The 25394-nt window shown below is 39.6% G+C and overlaps 1 protein-coding gene across 3 annotated transcripts in view; it reads left to right on the forward strand.

Annotated features, from left to right (window-relative positions):
• Nucleotides 1-4297: 4297 nt before the first annotated feature.
• Nucleotides 4298-25394, forward strand: part of CRISPLD1 (cysteine rich secretory protein LCCL domain containing 1) — a 40350-nt gene continuing 19253 nt past the window's right edge. The window contains exon 1 of one of the 3 annotated variants that reach the window (XM_017812554.1): nt 4298-4616. In XM_017812554.1, coding sequence (XP_017668043.1) covers nt 4359-4616 — 258 coding nt within the window. In that variant the 5' untranslated portion in view covers nt 4298-4358. Of the gene's footprint in view, nt 4617-23184; nt 23325-25394 lie in introns of those variants that run through there. The other 2 variants (XM_017812555.1, XM_017812556.1) reach the window with 2 other exon arrangements.

Below are 25394 nucleotides of genomic sequence, written 5' to 3' on the forward strand. Positions count from 1 at the left end.
TAGCAATGGATAATACGTGATACTAGGTATGGCTCCTTTTCTTGAAGGCCAAGAGCTGTGGAGTGCTACATGTATCTATTAAGTGCTGTTCTTTTAAGTATTTTTTATGAGGGACTGATAGAAAAATATGATCTTTCTGAATTCTGTCTGTATAATACCAAAAGCAACGGATAGAAAATGATGCTACAATGTCTAAAGATGACCAACATTTGAATTAACATCATGTTGCGCAAAGTGTACTAGAGGATGTACAGTGATACTTGTTGATAAAAGAAAATGCATGGAAATGCTACCTGGTACATGCAATGTGTCCAGAGACTTGTACAACTTCTGATAGATGGTATAGGGTCTTAATGCATCTTTTTACTCTGGTAAATCTAGCCACAGGAAAGCTATGCTACGCATTTTATGCTGCACATTTTTTGTTTTTGAGTTCTGTCTCTAAATTGCCAATATAACAGTGCTCCACAAGAACAACGCAGTTCACAAGATCCTCAACAATGGACGTGACCAAGACATTTTCAGCTGAAGGAATCCATCTATTGAAAGATCTTGCAACACTGGAATAATCTTGCACATTACTGTACTCACACCCAGAATAGCAGAAATACCAACACCCATCATTTCTTTACTTCATTTGTTGTTCTTGCCAGAAGCCTTTTGTGTCAGTTTTGTAAATCCGACCAGAAAATTAAAAAACTGCAGGGACAGTTTGGGCAAAAGCTTAATGCAAGGCTTTGAGCAGAGCTCATCCATTTTAGTCACCAACGTTCAGATGGATATATTTACCTTCTCTAGCTCTACATATATTTAATTGAAAAAAACCCAAACAGATTATACAATAGTCAACAAAAGTAAAATCAATTCAGACCACTCAGCAACATGGTGGGCATATTAATTTCAGCAAAGGAGAGTTCAGGAACCTGCTCCAGATCAGGAAGAGATTAAATTTGAAAAATGGTCTCCCACCTTAGAGACTTGCTCCTGAAAAGTCTCCTGCTTGACCATTTTTGTGGGAGTCTGAAGCAATTTGCTACATTGTTAGTACAGATAGGCAGGTGGGGGCCTGATTTGAGAGTGGGCATGTCAAAACGCCATTTGTGACCACTTTTATGTGGTCACAAATCATACAGCCATAAACCAAATGCAAAGGGCACAGTCACAGAGTGTAAAACGTTTGCTGACAAATTAATTGATAACAAAAAGAATCAATTTCAATGAGGCCTATCTCTTTTTGCATTAGTATTTATTTTATTGAATCTAAAACTTGAATTATCATATATTAAGGTCTTCAAATTGACAAAGACTAAATATGATCAAGTGCTTTCAAAAGGTACAACAAATACTCAAAAAGAAAGACGGAAAGTGATATTTTATCCGTATTCTGTTTGAAGCCCAGCAGATGACCAGTGCTGACGGAAAAGGGCAACTACTACAATTTCCAGTTGATGGAAACTGGATGGAACCCCATAAATATCTTCACTCCTTTAGAATTTTTTGGTTTCTCGTCTGCAACCATTAATGGGTCTAAGAGTAAATCTTTTCTGTTGCTTTATAATGAAATAGCACTTGTGCCTGTACACAGAATAAATGGCTTGGTATGACACATACTCTTTACTAGGTGATAATGTTAAGCTGTACCTCAATGCTTACCAACAGCATGCTTGTAGCAAATGGGGGCAGAGCCCTCCCCAAATCTTCGTTCACGAAGCCTAGCCATGATGATAGATGATGATTCACCTCAATGCTACAGAGTCTAGGTCTTGGCCTCCAGAGGTCTAGAGAAGAAAGAAGCAAGATGTAGCTAGACAACAGTAATGAGCATTAAAAAATTCCAGATCTGATGTGTAGACTCCAGGAAGTCCTAATGTTTTGTTTCCTTCCCGTTTCTTCAAACTCTTTTGCATGGACAGGATGTTAGTATGGCTCATTCTTCTGTATCCGAAATGATAGGTGTTAAATTGTCTTAGCATATAAACATGGAAAAAACTTGCATCTACTCTGTGTATCCAGCTGCACAGTGGCATTTTACCTCACACAGTTTTGCTATAAAAAAAAGTTTAGTGCCCAGTACTTGGGTGCAGAAGCCCACTTCCCAGCAACACAAGGAAAAAAGTCATAAAGATCAACAATTACAGAGTATAACACTTTTTGCATATCACAGAGCATAAGTACCTATAGCATCCTGCACTTAGTTCCAAAGTATTTAGGGAAGTTATAACCAAAACTGAGAGAGTATAAGAAGCAGTGTGTTACTTTTCATGGCATTGTTTTTCTTGGGCCCATGAAATTTGGAAGCATTTATAGAGCCGGCCTGAAGCCAGCTGGATTCTGATGAATTTTAACCTCAGCGTCTCAGCTTTTGAAAATGAAAATACCGAGAACCTTTGCAAGCTGCTACAGCAGTCCTGTGAAGACTGGAAGCTGGTCAATTCTGAAGTTAGCTCAATGTAGCAAATTATACTAAGTAAATGAAATGTTGTCCTGATTAGCTTGCATAAAAATTTCAAGCTAGAAGACTTTGATACAATGAAAAGTATATATCTGATGCCTATTCTTGCCTGGCAAAGAAATGAGTGGTTACAAGGTTTTGAATTCTCCTTTGTAAAGAGAAGTCTCATGTGGCTGGTCTGAATCCACAATAAAATTCCTGTCCTGATACCTCCAGCCATATCCACATGTTCTGGACTTTTGTGGAGCTCACAGCTTTTTCTCTTTGCTGTGTCTCAGCAGGAGCAGGCCAGCTTAGCATCCTCTTGCCAGCTGCCAAGGATGGAGGCGGCCGCGGACGTGGCCCCCCTCAACCTTTTCTAGGCATTAGCTTTTGCAGGACCGAGGCCAGCTTCTGGCTGAGGCTGCGGTCCCAGCCAGCCCTTGCAGCCCGCGGGACTCGAGGCATCGATCTCCCCGGGAGCTGGTGCTGGCTCCGCCGCCCCGGGGGCGAGGACGGGCTGTGCGGATGCCGGGGCGCGGGTGCGGGGGCCGGGGCGGGCGCGCTGCCCGGAGCGCGGCGCGTCCCGCCCCGCGGGTGCCGGGGAGGGGTGTCCGCCGCACGTCACCGCCGCCCGCGATAAATGCCCGGCGGGGCGGGAGCTGCGAGGAGAGGCGCGGAGCTCTTCGGAGCGGCGGTGGCGACGACCCAGAGGCCAGTGGGGGAGGCGGCGGCTGAGCGCAGCGGCAGCCCCTCGCCGCGGCTCCGCTGCTGGACACGTCCTTGAGCGCCGCGCCGCTCCCGCCTCAGCGAGCGGGGCGAGGCCGCGCCCGCGCCCCCCGGCCCCGGCTCGACGCGGGCGTGGCGAGGAGGCGGGCGGCGGAGCGAAGCTGGCTGCGGGGAGAGCAGGCAGCCGCCGCCGGAGGGGTAAGGGCACTGGCGGGGGGCAGCATCCTCCCCGCAGCATCCTCCCCGCGGCAGCGGGAGGGCGGGGGGCGGCGGCAGGCAGACCCCGGGGCCGCGGGGCGCTCCAGTCCCAGGAGAGCGGGGCCGGTGCCGCCGGGTGCGGGCGGTGGCGGCGCGCTGGGGAGAGCCCGGTCCTGCCCGTCCGCCTCTTTTTGTTCCCCTCCCAGCGGCTGGGTCCTGTGTGGCGGGATTCGCGCGTGCTCGCCCGGGGTGTAGGAATGACCGCGGCTTTCCTACCTAAAGCAGTCAGTTACCTAGTAGGCGGTGTTGGGATACTGTATTCTTGGAGGTGGTGCTACTTTTTCTGATCGTTTCCAGTGCTTTCCTTTGTTTAGGGAATAGAATAACCCCGTCTTCCCCCATTTTCTTGTCCGAGTTGAATACCTTTAGTTTCATCAGGTATTTTTTTTTAAATCATAGAACAAAAGCTTTAATCAAAGTCATATTTCGAAATGCACTAAGAGGGGCTATTTTATATCAACTTTATTGTGGATTTCAAGTTTACACTTTGGTGATGAATGCAAGCCTTAAACTTCTTTTGTTCTTAAATTCCAATTTTGAGAGACCTTATCTGCAATCTAATCTTCATTGATGTCTGGCTCCTTCGAAGTAGATATGAAAAGCATACTTTTTGCATTCAGGCACTGAAATGGGCATGCCAGTGTAATGTATAAAACCACTTGAACAGAATGAGGTTCATAAGGTTGAAGATAACCTATCTTTCCGAATCAAGAGTGTGTACTTATTAGAGTAAAAAAAAGTAGCATCCTGCTTTCTCCCCCTAAAATAACAGTGACAAACTCTGTACGAACTACAGGATTTTTTTTCTTTGTAAGTTCATACAGGCCAGTCCTTCAGTCTCCAAATTACATTACTCTCTCTTATGTATTTACAGCCAACAGACGTGGAAGAAAGACTTTGTCTTGGAGCTAACTCCTGAGCATTTTTGAGATCATTCATCATGAAGTATGTAGTACAGGAATGGCTCAGAATAACTATCTTGCTATTCATAGCTCAAGCAGTTTCTGCAATGATTCTTCCCAATGCCACGCTCTTAGAGGAACTTTTGGAAAAGTACATGGATGAAGATGGTGAGTGGTGGATCGCCAAGCAGAGAGGGAAAAGGGCTATCACAGACAGTGATATGCAAAGTATCTTGGATCTTCATAATAAGTTACGGGGTCAGGTGTATCCACCAGCTTCCAATATGGAATATATGGTAAGGAAAAACTGATAGCGACATGCAGAAAGAATTGTTCTTAGTATAGTTACTATCACTTTATGAAACAGCATAATTTCAGTCTTAGTTTGTTTGTCTTCTCATTTAAAGCATATGTCACTTTTCTTTTTGTACAGAGATGAAATGTGAGATAAAAATGCATGTTTGTGGATCAAGTATCACGTTCTATTGATATTCATGCATTTAATCTCTCATAGCTCACTTAAATTTAAGTAGCAGTTCCTCAGTGTTAGGGACCCATTTCCAAAACTGTGGTACTCAAAATAGTTGATTGTGATTGTGACCTAAGTTACCATCTAAGAAGAGTACTGAACTATGAAGTTTCAAAATAACATATATTCTTTCCCATGCTTCTAGGTCAGATGGAATTTCTGAGCTAAATGAGAGACTTATAACAAGAAAGTCTTCTATTTAAATTGGCATGTGTTACTGGAGTCCTGCATGTTTCTGTGTTTAACAGATTAATAATGTAATATATAATTTCTGTTTGTATTTTTTTCTTTAGGAAGCCTCTATATTTGGATTATTATTATTAGCATTAAGTCTCCCATGTTTCTGAACTTTGATTTTATTCCGTAGTTCAAGGCTAATTTTAGCTCTCCTTGCTAAGTAGATCAAATCAGGTCATGAGAGCTTTTAAGAAGTCCAGAGTTTTTACAAGAATGGGCAATTTTACTCACATCGGCATCTTTTTCCTGTTTCCATGTGGTGTATTATTTGTTTATCTATTCAAGCACCAGAGAAATAGCATTGCTATAGATTGGGTTGTTTATATTAAATATTACACAGGTTTCATGACACTTTCCGTGACAGAGGTTTGTATTAACACACTTCAAGATGTAGATATCTTTCCCAGTCTGCACATATCCTTAAACTTTGTTTCCTGTTGTGACTTTTTCAGACCTTGTTATAATAGAGGTTACCATTTTGTTCCCAGTAACTCAAGTTGAGCGATTTCTGGAAAACGCAAGAAAAAGCTGTTAAGCCTTTTTGTAAAATATGAATAGGGGAGACTATTGTTTTCCCAAGACTGCAAACTTTTTTCTCAAGATTATGTGAAAGCATAGCTATGATTTTCAGTTATGTACCTTTTTCCATTCCTAATGCCATTCTACATTTGCCTGTCTTACATATCTTGAAAAGAAGAATTTGGATGTAGTCACTGAAGCAAGACTTTTGACAGCTCTATACTTCGAAGATTCCTCCTGCACTGCACACACTTTGGCTTAGACTCTGTTAGGTCTACATCTGGAACAAGTTTTTGTGGTTTTGTTGTTGTTTTTTCTGCGCTCTCCAATGACCCCTGAGCCAGAGTACTAGTAGCATGAAAATGTGATTACCCAATTTTGATGTTGAGGATGTTATTCAGAACAGGACAGCAGCTTTCAAGAGGGTGGGATTCAATTTTGGCATAATATCCAAGGGAATAAGGGGTTGGGATGGGCAGGGGTTTGGGATCTGTGAATGCAGAGGGTCTGTGTGAAGGGTCAGGTCAGAGGGACTCATGAGAAGGCATGGAGAGAGGCTAAGAGTCTGGTCAAGAAGGTTGAGAAATTAGAGTTATGGAGGAAAGGAGCACTTGATGAATAGACATAGTTAGGGGAAGAACTGGGACTGTCTGTGCAGAGAAAATTTGGGATCAGAAGTTTGTGGAGGGAGGTTAAGAGGACAAAAATTTGCTAAGAAGCTATTTAAAAAGGCTTAACCTATGAATGAGTGGGGAGGGAGATTGTATGTGGAGGAAGCAGGAGAGAGTCAGTCTTTGGAACTGAGAGAGGACAGTGGGAGCCGCTTGCTTCTTGAACAGAAGGAGTAAATGACAGGATTTCTGATTGTTTGCACATATATTTTTATTATACAGTTTGTGATTTTCCTTTCAATGTCTTACCAAAGGTGAATTTCAGTCCTCCAGAACAGGGAAATAATCCCCCTAAATGTTTACCTGATGTTTAGCAAACTAGATAAGTACAAATGAAAGACTTTTATCTACTTATGGTGTGCTTTATTAGAATAGACATGCTGGCAAAAAAATCTCCTGCTATGGGCACAGTCCTGTCCCTCTGTACTAGTGAAACTTCTCCTTATAAATACAGCTAGTTCTGCTTGGGGAAATGAAGTTTTATGTCTCACCGAATCTGAATGGAGTTGATCAAGGTCCAGATCCTTCACTTGTACACCTCTGTCTCTATTAGTCTGTCGTATAGTTGAGAAGTTTAGGATCTCCACTCTCTGAGTGGAACTGGGAGAAGGAATGTGGGGGCTGTATGTTCTCATTGCACTGTTAGTCTGTAACATCTCAGGTAACTCAACAGGTAGCTCTGGCTGAAATGCTTCTGTCCTGCTCCTGCCAATAGAATGTACCAGAGTTGATTATGAGTGATCCAAGTACTTAAAGAATCAAGATTTTATATTTTAAAATTTAGGTTTTTTTCCCATTCTGAGTCATGAAGCTAGTTCCATACATGGCTGAATCAGATGAGTTCAGTGCTATAAAAGTTGCTGGGAATGTATAGCTAAGAAATGGGAGGGATGGAGAATCACACTTAGGGTAGGACAATCAGTTATATGATTTAACTTGCAAAGTCCAGCCTTATCTTTGAGATGAAGTTTCTCTATTAAAAAAAAAAATTAAAAGGTTGAATTACAGATATTCTGTACAGCTTTACACTCTTCCAATATGCCTTGAAGAAGAAAAGGGTACTGGGCTATCACTGTTAAAGACCTGAAGTTATTAGCTTCAGTACGATTCATAGTAGATAGGTCTAAAACATTCTTATGGTTGTCTGGCTGAACTTACTGGATGAAAAGTTCATTTTCCCAAGTACTGTGGCTCTGGTGATGAGCAGTAGTGAATTCCTAGGGTAAAAGAATAAGAATAGAGCATGTCAACGGAGAGACTTCTGCAATGAAACCCCCCAGCTTCCAGCAAACAGCAGCTTAGGGAATTCCTGACTCTGGTGGCATACTTTTGTGTCAAATGGAATAGTCTCAGATGGAATTTTTGTGAATCTGAGTGCTTTTGAGTTCATTTAGTTTATTTATATTCTTTGAATCCATAGCATCAAGTTGCAGAGCTCTATAAATTTAATTATGTACTGTGTGAAAAAGTACTTTTTCTTGGTTTTTTTTTTTTTTTTGCTTTAAACCTGTTCTTTTATTTTCTGCCTTATTTTACTTTATTGTAAGAAATAATTTTCTCAGTGATCACATAGCTTTCTTTTGAAGAATTGTGCTTCCCTTACTCGAAAACTGTTCTATCTGAAAAGCAGTTCCATTTTGTTTTCCTTCTCTGTCTGATATGGTTCTCCTGTTTTCCTTTTATTTCAAAGGAAACAAACCAAACTGTTGACAGTTATGGTATACTGCAAATTGATGTAGTTGTATTTATTTTCTTCACTTCCTAATAATTTCTAACATTCTCTTACTTTTTGACTGGCTGAATTAAAGCCAACATTTTTCATAGAGCTATTCACAATGACTTTAAGGCCTTTCTAGAATGTGCTAAGAGGTCATTTACTACACTACAGTGTATATATAGTTTGTTGTAACCTCCAGCTGTGTCACTATTATTTTGTATGTGTTCACATTGAATGCTATCTATCATTTTGCTTCCAATCACTTAGTATTAATGAATTTCCCATCTTTATCTTGTATTTTTCCTATCTTGTTTTTAACTATCTTAAGTGCATTCCCTTTTCTGGGGCTATTGTGATCAAGGTATACAGCAGAGGACAATGGACACATCTTGAAGGGAATTTGAAAGGTTATTTTGTATTCTTAAATCTTTTTACTGTCATTTACCACTTTTTTCTTTATCTCATGATAGCTTAATTTGATTTGTTTATTAATTTTTGAATAGCTTAAGAACTCTTGAAAATTTAACTGCATTTTAACCCTTTTCGACATGTTTTTGACACTTTCAAAGTATAATATATTTGGGAAGAATTCTTATTATCTATGTATTTCAATATCGTTTTTTAACTTATCCTATGAAATTGTCCCAGCAGAAGTCAGTTTTTTGGTCTGCAGTTTCTCAGGATCTGCTAGAAGCTTTCTAAAATGCTAACATCCATGTGCTGTTTTTTGTTACTGTGGTAATGAGGCCATTTTAAAAGAGAGAGTGTACCACACAGTAATTAAGAAGTTTCATGATCAAGTTTTTCCAGATTCTTCAAGGATATTGTCTGCTCCTGGCAATTTGATACTGTCAATATTTTCGTTTTCAGCTAATGTTTAAGTCTCGTATGTGTCCTCTACCTCATCTTCTGTTTCTTTCTCTGTGTAGAAGAATTCTGGTGAGAGATCCTGCGTAAGCTCATCTGTAGGGAACAGTAGTGCAACAAATTCTCTTAACTCCTCTGCAGTGGCCTTATGACTGCGTGTTAGATCATTTCTTCCTAGACCTCTTCCTTGAATGCTGGGAGAGTTTTTGGGTTGTCAACATTATGACTTAAATAAAAAAAATATTTCTTGAGGTTATGATGAACAGTTTGTTATGAAAATGCATGGCAGACGTGTGCTGTGTATTTGTTTGTCTGGATTGTTTCCTAGTAAAGAAAGGAGTAAGGAAAATTTTCTTTTTGCTATGCATATGGATTTAACAGCACTGGAAAGAGAGCAAAGAGGGATGACGTTTCCCTGCTGCCTTTCTAAAGCACCCAAACAGTACATAGCAGAATGTCGTGGGAATCATTATGCTTTCAACATTTCCCACCCTGGGCCATTGACACCAGCGTGGCCTTCACACCATATATGCACTTGGAGCACATCTGTATGGAAGAGGTACTTGAGCTAGTACTGAAAACTGCAGCTGACTGCTGCTGGCAGTGTTCAGTCTGACCAGATCAGGGAGCTGCTGTGGCTCTGATGTTCTGTGGCTGCTCAGGTGTCCCTCCTTGTTTCTCTCCTGTGTTGGACCTGCCTGTGCCTGCCCAGCCTCCCTTGGCAAAGACCTGTCCTTTAAGGCAAAAATGGGAACCATTGTGCTTTGTCATATACTTGTCAATGGTTTGTTGTGGATTGATGTGGAAGGGTTCCCTTATTCTCTGTTATTCAGTTCAGGTAGAAAGGGATTTATTGCGTATTAATAAATTCTTAGTAGATTGTAAAGTCTTAGTAATATTTGAAAAAATTGTTTTAGGCACCATAACCTACAATTTCCTAAACTCTTGATCTTTTTTTTGGGTTTGTAAGCATTCTTTGTTTATCATGGATTGAAATTGGAAAACCTCTTCCCCCCCCAATAATTTAATTGGTAACTTTGCACCTTAATAAAAGTGAACCTATCAATGAAAACTTAGATTTGTTTTTCATGATCATTGCAATCAACACTTTAAAAATAGTCATTATTATTTGGATAGTGGAAGTTGTTAGTTCCTTTGTATTCTGAACAGTTATACTTTGCAAAATAAAAGGACCCACCAAGGATAAAACTTAAAAAGTAATTTTAATTAATGAGTTTAGAATGCATTCTATTTTAAACCATTTTTTTAGTATTCATTCCTTGATTTCATCTGTGTTTTTCCAAACAAAGGAGTAAGTCAAATAGCTCATGCAAGATCCTCATTTCATGCCTGTGGAATTTGCTGTACTTAAAAGTGTTTGGGTTCCCAGCTTGAGAGATAGCAGAACATTTCAACCTGCTATTTCTTGGCACAGAGCCACACACTGCATTTAGTAATTACTATAATTGGACAACATCAGTATCCTCTAGGGATACTATCCTCTGCTTATTTAATTATTTCTAGTCTTCTGGGAAGATTCTTCAGATAAATACATTGCAAAACCTATGTCTTGCTTCTATAAAGTTTTATTTTGGAAACCTTGTGAAGAAAATATAGTCTTCTATGGGTGCTTTTAAAAAAATTCAGATTAGAATATTTATTTGGTTCATAGAGTGGAAAAGTATATATTTATTCTTACTTTTTGTTGGTATAATATCTCTGAAGGTGTTAGTTTCAAAACCTTGATAGTGATGTGTTGAATATAATTCCTTTCAAAACCGTGACTGCCTTGTAACTTCTGTGGGACTTTATATTTTGGAAGGCTTAAAAATTTGCCGCTCCATTTCAGTAAGTTCAGGAACACTTCAGAAGAAGAAAATTAAGTAATTTGAGACCGTAAATATTTCTCATTTAGATTTTTTATAATTTTTCTGCTGGCAAATTCCTTCTATATTGAAATAGAAACCATTAAACTTTGGATCATTTGAACCCACTAGTGGATAGAGCTCTTGAATGGATGATAGTAAAATGTTATTTATTGCATTGTAGTGACTCAGTAGGGAGTAAAATAATTTTTTTTGCTATTTTGCGATGCTTTTAGATTCTATGATTTGTTTTAAGTCTGGAAGTAGCAGTTTCTCTGTCAGCTCCCAGCTGAGATTTTTTTGTCATATCCATTGTTCTTAGGAAAATTGAAACAGTGTTAGGAAATGTAAAAGAAGGCCTTTTAGTGGATGTACAAGTTTTGGTGAATTTTTATGTTCTGAAGTGCCCTGTTAAATTTCCTAGACCTTTCTGACAAAATTTTTGATGTCTCCATTTAGTGTGTCTTATCCATCTTGCCAAAACTCTTCAGGGATGCTTGGTTAAAAACAATTCCTGTTCCTTCTTGAGCAGAGGACTTTGGTTTGTGGAATTCCTTAAGTGGCTGAAGAGCACGTTGGGTGCCAAGAACAGAGCAGCTCTATTCAGAGTGAACCTGCCTGCTTTCCCTCTAGTTTTCCACTTTTCTGCTCCACTTCAAAGATTGGTGGAAGTGCTTCAGCTCCTTTGCCTCTGCTCAAAGGCTACTGACACTGCATCAAAGAACACAGTGACGTTGACTTATCCTCTTATTCTCTCTGGCAGTTTTAGCAAAGGATTGTGCAGTGTGAAGTGGCCAAGAAAAGAAGTGGATAAGTCCATGGTATGACTTTTATTGATGTAATGCCAACATCAACTAGGCAACTCCAAGTAAAGAAACTGAAAGTGGAAAGTAGCAGAAAGACTCACTGTCTCAAAGTTTAAGGAAGCCTTCCCTAAATAAAATAATTAGCAACACAGGACAGACACTGTTCATCTTTTATTTTTGCTGTCAGAGTATTTCTTCAACCCCCATATCAAAAAAGCTCATGGAATATTAATCGGTAACAGCAGAATCAAAGCTTAAATGCAAAATGTAAACTGAACACAGAAATCATCAATGAGATTTATAAAAGTAACTCCATATAGTCTGTCATCTTCATGATATCTGCCTTGGAATCTTCCTTAACTTCTCACTTTATTGAAATGCTATATATGAATTTATGCTGTTATCCGTAAATATAATCATCAACCTTAATTTTGGCCTAAGTAGAATGACTATCATAGAAAAAAGTGTGATTCATTAAGAAGACTATTCTCTGTCCTTATAGAGAAGGACAAATTTCACTTTATTATGAAACAAGAAAAGTTTCTTAAAATGAGGTTGTTAAATTCAGAATTTGGCTGCCTGATAGATATTACAATATATTTGTCCTGAATTCCCTGTTGGATTTTCAAATGATCAGGCATTCCTTTAATACATTTTCAACTCTCTTTTTTTAGATTTTATTTCAACATATTTCTGACAGTAGTGCCAAGTCACATATGATCAATGGATGCTCTCTGGCAGCAAGTTCAGTTCACTAATGTCAAATCACAGTGGTCATCTTTTAAAAGCATTTACTGTGACACATATTTGAGATACCGCAGCTAATTCCTGTTCAAAGCCCAGGAAATTCTGTAGCATCTCTAAACTGCTGTATGAAAGCAATCGGTTACAGCGAGTTTATCCTGGTAATCACTACCAGGATTTGAGGTAAGGACTTGTTCTCTGGTCAGTTTGTGATTAGCTATAAATATTTATGAATACTACTTGTGATGAATGTGTGTAATTCATAATTTGACAATGGAGAAACTAGAGAAATCTAGATCAGCTTTTATGCTGTTGATTCTCTTCCATTCCTTTTAGAATATAGAAGTGAATGGATGATTTTTAGTCATGTTCTAATAGAAAGTCTTAATGCATTGCTTTTAAGAAGTAGCAAAGTAAATGCACTGTTTCAGAATACCTTGGAAAGCTGAATATTCCAGTGAGGTTTTTTTAACATGCTTAGAGTACACACAGAATTAAATGTGATTAGTCATGTCTGCTGGTTCCTATTCCTGGTTTTACTTTTTGAACACAAAAAGCTCAAACACATGAAGCTGTAATAGGGACATACTTCTAAATATTGGTGCAATTTTTTCAGTGTTTGGGAACAATATTTTTGGCCTTATACTGCTTTCCTGTTTCCAGGCAAAAGCCACAGTTTTCCTGCTTTTTACTCTTTTCCAAAAGAGTAGCTGAAACCTCAAGGTCTATTCAGGGATCTCTGCCCGGTTTAAAGCTTTATAAACTCCAGTCTGCCACATGGTAGCATGTAGGTTCCTTACCATTTCTTTTCTACATAGGTAGTAGTTCTGCAGCAGAAAATGGATGTCTAACTTTATTGGCAGAGAAAAGTTGGGCAATTTTAGCTATTCTCTTTCTTTGTCCTTAAAGGATATATCAGTACTAGTTAGTATTCCTGGTGTTTCCATACTCCTGAGTTTTTATGGTCGCTGCTGTATATGGGACCTCAGACTAGAGGGAGGACACATTTTTTTTTCAAACTCAAATGACTGAAAAAGGTAAACATCTCAGTTGAGTGCAAGTTACTTACTTTTCAGATGTGTTCATTATCACTAGTTTCCATGAACTTCCTTCAGCAGCTTTGTACTGATGAAAATGCCTCACCTAAGCATGATTGAAAGGCCAGCAGATGAAAACTGCCAATGTCTGTTTATTAAGAAGAGATCATGTTAAACCAATCTATTTTACTTTTTTAATGACCCAATAATTAACCAGAATAAGGTATCAGAAGGAATTAGTATTAATTAGTAAGTAAATGTCATGTTTTGACTCTGGAAAGTTCTTGACACTGTCTTCCCCTGACATTTTTGTGACAGAAATTGAACAGAAGCTCCCTATTAAATAGGCAGAAGATTGAAGGTGTTGATGCTGTTGGAGCCCATTCATTTTTGGTTAAGCACTTGGGTTTTGACTTGTCTGAGCAAAGAATACACATGAAAACTGCAGTATATCTGCATACATAATATATATAATATAGGCACAGCATGGCGTTGTTTCAGGGAACATGACCAAAATTAGAACCTGAAAAATAGAAGTCATGGCCTGGAATCAACATGGTGAAGTTTAACTACAAGATATGGAATAAGGAAGAAATCAAACAGGTAACATACAAGGGATAAAATGTAGAGATAAAACTACAATAAGAAGATGCAGGAGTTGCACTGAATTTAAAAATAATATGAGGGAGGAATCTTTGAAAGGAGACTTCTGTGTGTGAAACAGATGAGACCTTGCCTGAAATGCAATGTCTATTTCTGGTAATTTTTTAAGAATGGTGTAGCCATTCTAGAGAGAATCAAAGAGATTAATGAGATTGATTATAAAGACAGAATATGTGCTTTATGAAATGATTGAAGGAATGAAGCAGCTGAATTTCATTAATCTTGGAAATAAATAAAGGTTGTTAGAGGAAAGACAGTGATTTTCTTTTTCTTGGCAATAAAACATCAGCTAGCATTGTAGGGCAGGAGATTTACATTGCATACCAAGGAAATCCTCTTTACTCTTACAGTGATAAAACTCCAGAAGAAAATTACACTAAATATTATTCTGAAAATACTGTTACTAATTTTAATTACACGTATATTTGGCTCAGTGGAAGAGTCTAGACAGACTACAGTCAGGATCAGTCTCCTGAAGTCATTTTCAGCTGTACCTCTGTCATTCTGTGCTGATGCCATGCAGGTGATTTCTAGTTCTTAACTGTATTTCTGGCATATTTGCTCATGACATTTCTGATTCTATGTTTCATTTTTCCTTTTTTTCCTTCTCAGTGTCATTAGTCTTAAAGAATACAGTGGATTCTTTTAAAAAGTAAATAAATACCCATACTGTACTGTGGTATTTACTTTCCCACTCTTTCCCTATATTTAGAATGTATACAGCAATGAGGTATTTATCCTATGCCATGGTAAATGTTTACTTTCAGTGGTGCCCACTGTACTTACTTTTCCATCTTTACTGAGCTTAAATTTTAACACTTCTTTAATTTCAATATAGTCCAATTCCATATGATTATTTCTGCCTTCCAACATATGTGAACATCTCTCTCCAATTAAAACGTTATCACTGGGGGTTTTTTATTAATCTTATTTTTAATGGAAAATGGTTTTTGAGCTCCTGGACTTTGCAGTTCTGTTGCAACACCATTTGGTGTAATTGGTGGACTCGTATGCTGGTGCAGCTTGGGTGAGAATATGCTCTTTTGATTTAACACTTGCACAACACAAATGGTGGGATTCATCTCAACAAGCTTTTGCTGTCTGTACTGTAAATGTCTGCATTTGAGCCAGTCTTCTTATAATTAGTAGAGAAAAATGAGAATTGTCAACACACAGTTTATCTCGGTTAAAGGTGGGTAGCTAAAGTTGTCTCCCTCTATAGATGCTTATTGGTCTGTGTAACTGCAAAGATAATTTGGATGATTATCTCAGATGTAGGTATCTGATTTAAGACTGTTTAAATTCAGAGGAGGTTAATCCCACCCCATGTAATTCATTTGGCTCTTGATGAATTTTAGTTTAAACTTTGGTAACCTTAAAAAACACATCAGTTCCTCCATAAGCAAGCAGAACGTTGGTTTCAGTCTACGTGCTACTTGGACCCCGTGTTTACAGTTTAAATACCCCAACTTTTAGTCCAGTCTGTGAAGTTAAACTAGCAGTAGTTGTGGCTTATTTTAATGTCATCTGTTGTAAACTAGAAGCAGTCAGAAGATCCATATTGTATGTAACATCATATCACTGCTGCAAAACGTAACCTCCTGGGGTAGAGGTAGAGTTGGCAGCTGGAGGCAGTAACTGCTTCTATGGTTCAGTTTAACCTGCTGCCCGAGTTTTAGCTTCAGCCAGTGTGGTGTATTAGAACATTTGTGAAACGCTGATAGTGGCATATCTGTGTGAGTGTCTTTGATTGTGCACTAGGTTTTAACAGGGTTCTGATAAAAGTAATGGTTGTGTTGGCGAGTGTTGTGGTGCAATTGGAACACATTTGTAGAGTAAAAGAATTGATGCTGAGAACCTGACATTCTTGGTGTCTGCATTTCAGGGGGACTTGTTTTGAGCTAGTTCTTTCTGTGTGGACTGAATACCCATGAACAACTGCAAAGTGCACTCCTGGAGCACAACTACTGGCATTTTATTTGGAAAGAATCCAGTTTGTACTTCAGGAGTGCTCTGTTGTACACATTAATTTGGAATGATCAGGATTTTAATTTCAAAAGCACATTACTGATCTAAATTTTAAAAAAGAAAACCTGCAAAACTAATCCACTTTGAATTCAGTTATGGTGATATTGCAACCCAGCCTAAATGATCAGGTTCATTTTCTGAATGCTGGTGTCACGAGAAAGAATATTTTAGATAGTAGATCTGTGTGAACTCTAAGAAATGCAGCAGAAATGGCATTAATAATCATGATACTCAGATGATACAAAAGTTGTTTTCCAAAGCTGAAATAGGAAGACACTGAAAAAGTATACAACCCTTGTGAGACTGTAAGGCTACAGTATGCAGAGCTGAAAGTTTTCTTCTCTTACTGTAAAATAGATACTTACAGGAGCCGGTAAGTTTAGTTCCTGCTCTACATAGTGGGTCAAATATAAGTTTGAAATAAATAGTTTTATTGTGTAGGTATAATGCTTTGGATAGCAGAAGCGTCTGAGATATGGACCACACAATCTTGTCAGTGGTAGGCTCTTCAGAGTAGATGATGAAATCAAGCCTAGAGCAGTAGTGAGCCTTGAACTGAGTGGTTTTGTGTGTGAATGAATTATACCATCACAACAATGATACATTAAAAGTTAATGTAGACCATATTTGTCCCACAGGAGTAGACAAGTATAAAAGGGAAGTGGTTATGTCAGTAGCTTTCTACACAGAAAGATAAGTCTCTTTGGATCTTTAAAGAGGTAAGATAATGGGGTCAAGTTTTCACAGACTGAAATTTCACATTTCGATGGGTGAATTTGTTATTTCCTGTAGCTTTGGTGAACAATTGTTTATGTATGCAGATGGCTAGAAAGCACTGAAGCAAAGGCCATCTTGAAAGTTTTGCTCGGGGAAAATGTAGTTTATGAACCAGAAAGCTGTATTTGTCATGATAACTCAGTATTCAATAGTACCATGAAAGAAACTATGGCCCGGATAGATTGAGGAGCACAAAATGATAAAGCATATACCATTTTCTTAGACTTTTCTTGTATTGATTTGCAACTGTCTTGCCCTCTTTTTTTCTTCAAAACAGAGAAGTACAACATGAATTTCTTAAGTTAGGTGCTGTTCTGAGCTTGCTCTACATGAGAGGGAGCGAAAGAGAGGTACATAGCTTGGTAGCTACAACCACTTTGACATCATGATCACTGATGAACAGGAGGAAAAAAACCCTCTGTAGTTCCTTCCTGTTTCTGCAATAGCATTGTGTCTTCCCATTGCTAGGTAACATCTTTTGGTCTTTATAATTGACATCAGTGAGTGGTCTTCTCTTGAAACTAAAAGCGAGATTTGGAAAGTGGAAGGACATTTTTCAATTTAAGACATACTAGCAACTCCTTTTAGGAATAGCTTCAAGTAGGTTTATGTTGCTGAACAGTTTGTGATATTTTCAGTGTCTGCCTATTTCAGTGTAGAAAGCCAACCCTGATGATGATTCCTTATATAAAAGGTAGACCTCACGTAGTTTTCCAACAATGTGAGGAGCACTTTTTCTTGATAAACAGGTTGAATTACCTTGCATGTAGTACCAAACAATTGCCAGTCAAAATGCTTGTCAGACCTGGGAATCAGCTGCCTAGTTGCACTTCCATCTTCTTGTGCTCCCATTACTACCCTGTATTTACCAAAGGAATCTGATAGTGCAAAGACATTGAAACCTGGTCATGTACAGACCTACATTTCAAAAGATCATAGTAACCCTTTTTATGAAAACAAGCAACTTTCTGTATTTTTAAGTAACGGTTTTTGAAGATTTAATTCATCCTTTATCAAACAGAAGGATCCTTGCCCATAGCTATGCAGAGATTTCTTTTAAACTTTACTATTTGTTTCAAAGAGTTGTTTTAGAAGTGCCCGTGGTGTAAATCTGTGAATTACCAACTGCTGCTGAGTATTGTGGAAGAACCTTCTGAATTAAGCTTAAAGCTTTGGAATTGGGTCAGCTCAGTATATAGTAGCCAGATTTGAATATCACTATTAACATTGTGATTAAAGTATGAGAAATGCTTACTTTTGGTAGGATGTAAAATAGCTGTGTTGCTGTCACTCTTCATATTCTTCCATTTTCATTCTAGCTTCTTTTAAAGTGCCAAGCATTTTGACATTTTAAAGTTCATTAATTAATTTTTATATTTGTTTAAAGTTCTTCATTGTGTAACTTGCTCTGAATGAAGATTTTTACATGTTTTTTGTAAACCTTTCCTTATACATTTGCTTTCCTCCATTTATCTCTTTTCTTCCCTGCTTTAAGGAGGAAGGAAACACTGGGAGAACAAAAACCTTTTGGATTTTATGAAATGACACATGAAAACATAGGTGTTTAATCTTTCTTTGTATATGGAGATGCTTTCATTGTTTGAAGCCAAAAGCCATCGTGTAAGTGAAACAAGGGAATGCTATTAAAAACACAAGAATAACACTTTTATTCCAGTAAAGAGATATGTTTTAAATACTTGTGCAGATTATTTTACATGTTTGTTTCTTTGAGCCTGCTATGTGAGCAAGCACAGAATGAAAATGTAAATGCATTACATTTAATGCTCATCTGACAGGATTGGTATGAAAAACCTTAAAATAAACAATCTCTTAATCCTTAGAATTAAGATACGCAGTTTTTCTTCATATAACTTCAATTAGAATAATAAATTTAGGGGGGAAATTTACATCTCCTGTTTTAATTACTGAAAGAGAAGGACAAAATTCAAGGTGGCATCACTAATATAAAGCAGCTTCTTCCTGTTCTTGATCCCATCCCTGAAGCAATGAATAGGGCACGTTAACAAAGAAGTAGAAAATCTTTCAAATTGTTTAAGTTCCAACTACATGTAACTGTAGAAGTGACCTTGAAAAATACCTTTAAGCTATTCTTCTCTACATTAGCTGTGATATGAAATTTTAGGCTGACACATTTCTTGTACAAGTTTTTAATTTGTTTTCAGAAATTTCGTACATGTTCATAACATTATTAACACCCGTGTACAATTTTTGCATCACTGGACTAGTCAGATATAAATTTAATATAAAGTTTTTCAAGTAATTGCTTCAGGAATTAGGATATCAGTTACCGAATCAGAAAACTGGTAAAGTTGGAAGGGACCACAGAGTGTCATTTGGTTCAATCTCCCTGCTTAAGCAGGATCATCCCCACTGATAAATAAGTAAACAATACTGGGCCCATTATTAATCCTTTGGAGGACACCACTAATTACAGAACTCCAACTAGACCCCGTACCACTGATTACAACTGTCTGGGACCTGCTGTTCAGCGAGTTCTCAATTCACCTCACTGTCCACTCATCCAACCCACACTTCTTGGGTTTGCATACGAGGATATTGTAAGAGACAGTGTTAAAAGCCTTGCTGAAATCAAGGTAGACAATATCCAGGGCTGTGCCCTCAGCCGTCCAGGTAGTTGTTTCATCACAGAAGGCAATCAAGTTGGTCAAGCGGGATTTACCTTTAGTGAATCCATGCTGACTACTCCTAATCACCACCTTGTCATCCATGTGGCTAGAGATGGCTTTGAGAATGGAGCACTCCATTGCCTTTCCAGCTATTGAGGTGAGGCTGACCATTCTGTAGTTCCTTGGGTCCTCCTTGCACTTTCGGAAGACTTGAGGTGACATTTGCTTTCTTCCAGTCCTCAGGCACCTCTCCTGGTCTCCATGACCTCTCAAAGATGATTGTGAGCAGCCTCACTATGGTGTGTGCCAGGTCTCTCAGCACTTGTGGATGCATCCCATCAAGGCACATTGAGTTCTGGATGTCAAGTTTTCCTAGGTGTTCTCTAACCCAATCCTGCTTAACCAAGGGAAAGTCTTCCTTCCAACATTCCTGGATCAGAAATTCCTGAGGGCTGGTCTTGTCAGTGAAGTCCAATGCAAAGGCAGCATTCAGTAACTCTGCCTTCTCTGCATATGCTGTTAGCAGGGTCCCCCTCCATTTAGTAATAGGCCTGCATTATCCTTTGTTTTCCTTTTGCTACTGATGTATTTGAAGAAGCCCTTCTTGTTGTCCTTCACATCCTTGGCCAGATTTAATTGCAGACAGGCCTTGGCCTTCCTTGTCTCATTTCTGCTTACTCTGACAACATCTCTAAATTCATTCCAAGTGGCCTGACCCTGCTTCCATCTCCTGTGTATTTCCTGGCTATGCTTGAATATTGACAGGAGTTCTTTGTTCATGAATGCAGGTCTCTTTCCCCTTTGCCTGATTTCTTGCTCATTGGGATTCATCGGTCTTGAGCCTGAAGGAACTGATCCTTGAATATCAAGGATATTAAAAATAATTAGAGTGATCCTGGAGATTGAGAAGGGCCTGGAGACCCAAGTAACTGTGACATCTAAACTCTTTTACCTTTTTTTGTTTTCTGTGGCTGTAGGTGGTTAGCAGTATTTTATTCCCACTTTTTCTTTAAAGGCTCTGGTAATCACGAAAGTGACTTGAATCTCTATCTAGAAAGTTCTTTTGAACTGGGACATTAGACGTTGTTCCAGAATGTTTCATAAATTTGATGTACCTTTGCAGAGGTTTTGTTTTAGTTCTAGCTTCTGTGACAGACACTTCAGGAAGTGGTGGCTTTGATGAGAAAATGAATACTGCACTTAAAGAGATGTTTCCTATGTGCCATTTACACTTGACAGATTTTTTATGTCTGAATATGTAATGCTTTTGATATTTAACTCCATCACATCTCAAAACAATTCTGAAATGATTAAAATCAGAAAGAAATTAAGCTATATCTTGGTAATCATAAATGAGGCTGCTTCGAGGAAAGTGCATTATGATGAGGATCACCTCACCGTAAATTGTAGGACAAATTTAAACTCTATAACCTAAGAAGAATTAGGGTGATTGCATCGTGATGAACCTTAAGCTATGACGTCTTTCCCTGAATTAAGCGTGCCAATTCCTACCTGAAATAATCTTGCATGTATAACCCCATTCATGAAGAAAGTGGAGTTGGTTATTTGGCTCATACACCAACCTTTTCTGGAGTCAGAAGTGACTGTGCAATGGACAGAAATATCCAAACACCTCAAACTTCTCATTGCTGATGTTGTCTCCTGCACTATGCTTTCTGTGAAGAGCTTAAGACTGTCTGCTCAGGCGTGAATATTTCTTTGCTGCAGCTAAGATTGTGTCTTAGAAACTGGGAAGTCTGCTTATCTCTGGCTAGCGGGGTAAAGGGAGTAAAGACAGTATTTTATACTGTGGATGAAGGCAGAGAAACAGTTAAAGAAGACGGAACTTTCTTTAAAGACCATATCCAATTTCAACAGCACTTGGAGCGTGGGTGTTCATCTGTCAGGAGGATTAACGGTGAATTTAAGTTTTTCATCAAAAAGCTATTCTTGCAGAGTTCTGGATGGCTCTGTCATGCATAGCTATCATTACTCTTTAAAAGAAAATTTTGTTAAAGATAACTACTTCAGTAGCTTGAAGAATTGATTCAAGCAGCTAAAATTGATTGGCTAGTTCTAATCTTAAAAAAAAAATCATTATTTCAGTTAAAATAGCTGCATAAAATATTTTTAAACTTATGTGGTGAAAAAATGGAACAGTAGAGCTTCTAACCATGGCTTCTGTTTTAAGAGTCGAAAATGTGAGGAGATGCTTTACAAGAGAATATATAGTGGCCTTCTGAAGCTCATCAGAGCTATAAGAAATCGTAGCTAGCCTTTGAAGTGGGAAGTTCTAAAACTGAGCAGGTGCCCAAATTTTGATCTACTGTAGTGGGTTGACCCTGGCCAGATACCAGGTACCCACTAAAGCCACTCTCTCACCCTCCCTCTGCAACTAGACAGAGGAGAGAGAAAAAAAAAAAACAGCTAAGGATTCATGAGTAAAGAGCTTGGAGAGGTCAGTGATTGATTACCTTCACGAGCAAAGCAAGACTCAAAATGGGGATAATACCTATATTTATTACTAACAGGATAAGAGCCAAAGAGTGAGAAATAAAACAGTCTTAAAAACATCTTCCCCCCACCCCTCCTTCCTTTCTTGTTCTCCCTCCTCCCCCCAATGGTGCAGGGGGACGGGGAATGGGGGTTGTGGTCAGTTGTTTCTGCCACTGCTCAGGGAGAGGAGTCCTTCCCCTGCTCCCGTGGGGTCCCTCCCATGGGAGACAGTCCTTGATGGACCTCTCCAGCGTGAGTCCATCCCTCGGGCAGCAGTTCTTCCCAAACTGCTGTCCCATGGGTCATTCCTCCATGGAGTGCAGTCCTTAATGAATGAGCTGTACTGACGTGGGTCCCCCACAGGGGCCACAAGTCCTACCCCGGAAAAACCTGCTCCAGCGTGGGCTTCTGTCTCCATGGGCCGCAGGTCTCTGGCAGGACCCTGCTCTATCCTGGGCCTCCCACGGGTTCACAGCCTCCTTCATGCATCTACCTGCTCCAGCATGGGCTTCTCCATGGGCTGCAGGTGGGTCTCTGCACCCCGATGGTCCCCCATGGGCTGCAGGGGGACAGCTGCTCCGCCATGGTCTGCACCACGGGCTGCAGGGCCTCAGCTCTGGCACCTGGAGCACCTCCTGCTCCTCCTTCTGCGCTGACCTTGGTTATTCCCATGTTCTCACTCCGCTCTTCCCTGGCTGAAATTTCTTCTAGGCAACAATCTTCTGTTCTTAAATATGTTATCACAGAGGCATTACTGTTACTTCTAATTGGCTCGGCCCAATCCTGGAGCCAGCTGGCATTGGCTCCACTGGACAGGGGAAGCTTCTAGCAGCTTCTAACAGAAGCCACCCCTGTAGGCCCCCTGCTACCAAAACCCAGCCACAGAAACCCACTACGTTCCTCTCCTCACCTCTGTGAATCACATATTTAAGAATTTTAAATTTCACATTCATCACGCAACCTTCCCTTACATAAACAAAAGAAATAACAACCTACCAAAACAGAATATAACGAAAATTCCCCCTGCCAAAAATCAAAATAACATCACCAATCACCAAACTTAAGTGAACAATTTACGCAAAATCCACCCCATGTACCTTTACCACAATTACAGCAAAAATTCCCCACGATCATTTCATTCTCGAACAGTATTCAATACTTGTTTTGCTCGTTACCTCTCCCAGTTACTATCCTTATCTCAAAATCCTCATGACTTCCCCGTACAGGCCACCAAAAAGCCTGTAGGTGTGTAGGTGTTACGATCTGAGTCCTTGTCTCAGCCAGAGCGTCCTCCATTACAGTTTGGGTTCCGGCCTCCACTACAGTCTTCTGAGAGTATTGAACTGTGGCTCGATAAGCACAGGCCAGGCCAGGGCAAGAAGCTATTGGTTTTGATTGGGGTAGGCAAGGCACCCTTCCATGAGGTGATGTGTCAGTTTGCTAGGGTTGAATACCCGTCAGGTGTGAAGTCCTGGGTAATGGGAGGTGTCAAACACCCTAGGAATCCTTCCACACTCCCTGCCACCAGGAACTGGGCCCCTCAGGGCATATCCCAATGTATTATCACCTAAAGTTTGTTTTCTCCTACACCGAGATAACACCACATTCCACAAACTCCATAATGTTCTGACAATATTGGTTAGTAGCAGTAACATTACTAAACAGCTCACATAAGGATTAACAAGGAGCATGGGTGACTTCATTATAAAGCCATTTATATCAGTCAGGAAGGGGGGGAAGGTTGTATTCCTCCATCAGTCTCAAATAGTTCCCCAGAAGACTACTCCCCCAGCACAGAAAGGCCATTAGTACAAAAGCAAGGTGCAGAGTCACTGTTTATATTAGTATGTTCCCGAAACTAGCAAAGTAAAGCTATAAGCGATGCAATGCAATGCAATGTGTATATATATATATATATATAACTGCCTTTGTCGTGCCCCACAACTGGGCGCCAAAAAGGACTGTGGTGGGTTGACCTTGGCTGAATGCCAGGTGCCCACCCAGCCGCTGTATCCCTCCCCTTCCCAGCTGGACAGGGTAGAGAGTAAGGTGGGAAAAGAAAACTACACAAATCGTGGGTTGCGATAAGGCAGTTTATGCAAAAAAGAAAGCAAAAGCAGCGTATACGTGCAAAAAGCAGAAGCCAGCAGTTTACTTCCCATAAGTCTACTTCCCATAAGCAGCGATGGTTGGCCACTTCTCTGAGAAGCAGGGCTCCAGCACATGTAACGGTTGTCAGCAGGCAGCCATCAGAGACAGTGAGTGCCTCCAGTCCTGCTCTTTGCCTCAGGTTTTATATCTGGGTTGATGTCCTATGGTATGGAATATCACCTTGGTCAGTGTGGGTCAGCTGGCCTACTTGTATCTCTTCCCAGGATCTCGCCCTCCATTGAAGAAGGAATGTTACAGTGCTGTGCTCAGCAGTAGCCAAAACATGGGTGTGTTATCAACACTCCTCTAGCTACCAATGCAGAACACGGCACTGTGAGGGCTACTATGGGAAAATAAATTCCGGCTCGGCCAGACCCACCACATCTATCATAAGTCTAATTTACTCTAAATTTGCATTTCAGAGTCTAGTTGGTAAAACCATTCTTAACAGCAATTATTTGGGAATTATGTTAACTTTATGACTTGTTCATGCTCAGAGCTAAATCTACATATTATAAGATTTTGAACTGACTTAATGTCATACAATATATGCAACAAAAACAAACTGTAGTGGCTTTTGTTTTAAAATTTTATGATCTTGTGATTTCATGATAGAATGATGAAGCAATGGTACTACAATCTATAAGAACAAAATATGTATGTGGAGGAAGTATGTTAACCTTCCTGTTCTTTTACAGTGGGTGCAGAAGGGAGAAGAACTATTTATGATAGTGTGACAACAAAAGGGAAGAGGAAAAGATTTATACAAACTGTCATATAAAATTTTGTGATTTAAGATTAGAATATTTCCTTATGAAGATTAAAGAATGCTGGAGTTTATGATATCAAAGTACTGGCCCAGAAGGGTGAATAGAAAATTCCTACTGTTTTCTAAAATTAATGGGCTTTGTATCCAAAGGTGGATTAAAAGATTTATTCTGTCATTATTATACTGTTTGAGTAATACTGTCAAAATAAATATTGCATTTTGGGAGTCAAAATGTACTCTGTAAATTTCTTACTTGCTGATGATTGCCAGCTAGTTGAGGGAGGTGATTGTCCTGCTCTGCTCTGTGCTGTTGTGGCCTCACCTTGAATATTGAGTGCAGTTTTGGTCACTGCAATATAAGAAACATACTGAGCTATTGGAGAGTGTCCAAAGGAGGGCAACAAAGATGGGGAAGGGTCTCAAGGGGAAGATGTATGAGGAGCGGCTGAGGTCACTTGGTCTGTTCATCCTGGAGAAGAGGAGACTGAGGGGAGACCTCATTGCAGTTACAACTTCCTTGTGAGGGGAGGAGGAGGGGCAGGCACTGATC

This window comes from Lepidothrix coronata, unplaced genomic scaffold (assembly GCF_001604755.1).
Source record: "Lepidothrix coronata isolate B3197 unplaced genomic scaffold, Lepidothrix_coronata-1.0 Scaffold36, whole genome shotgun sequence".
NCBI lineage: Eukaryota > Metazoa > Chordata > Aves > Passeriformes > Pipridae > Lepidothrix > Lepidothrix coronata.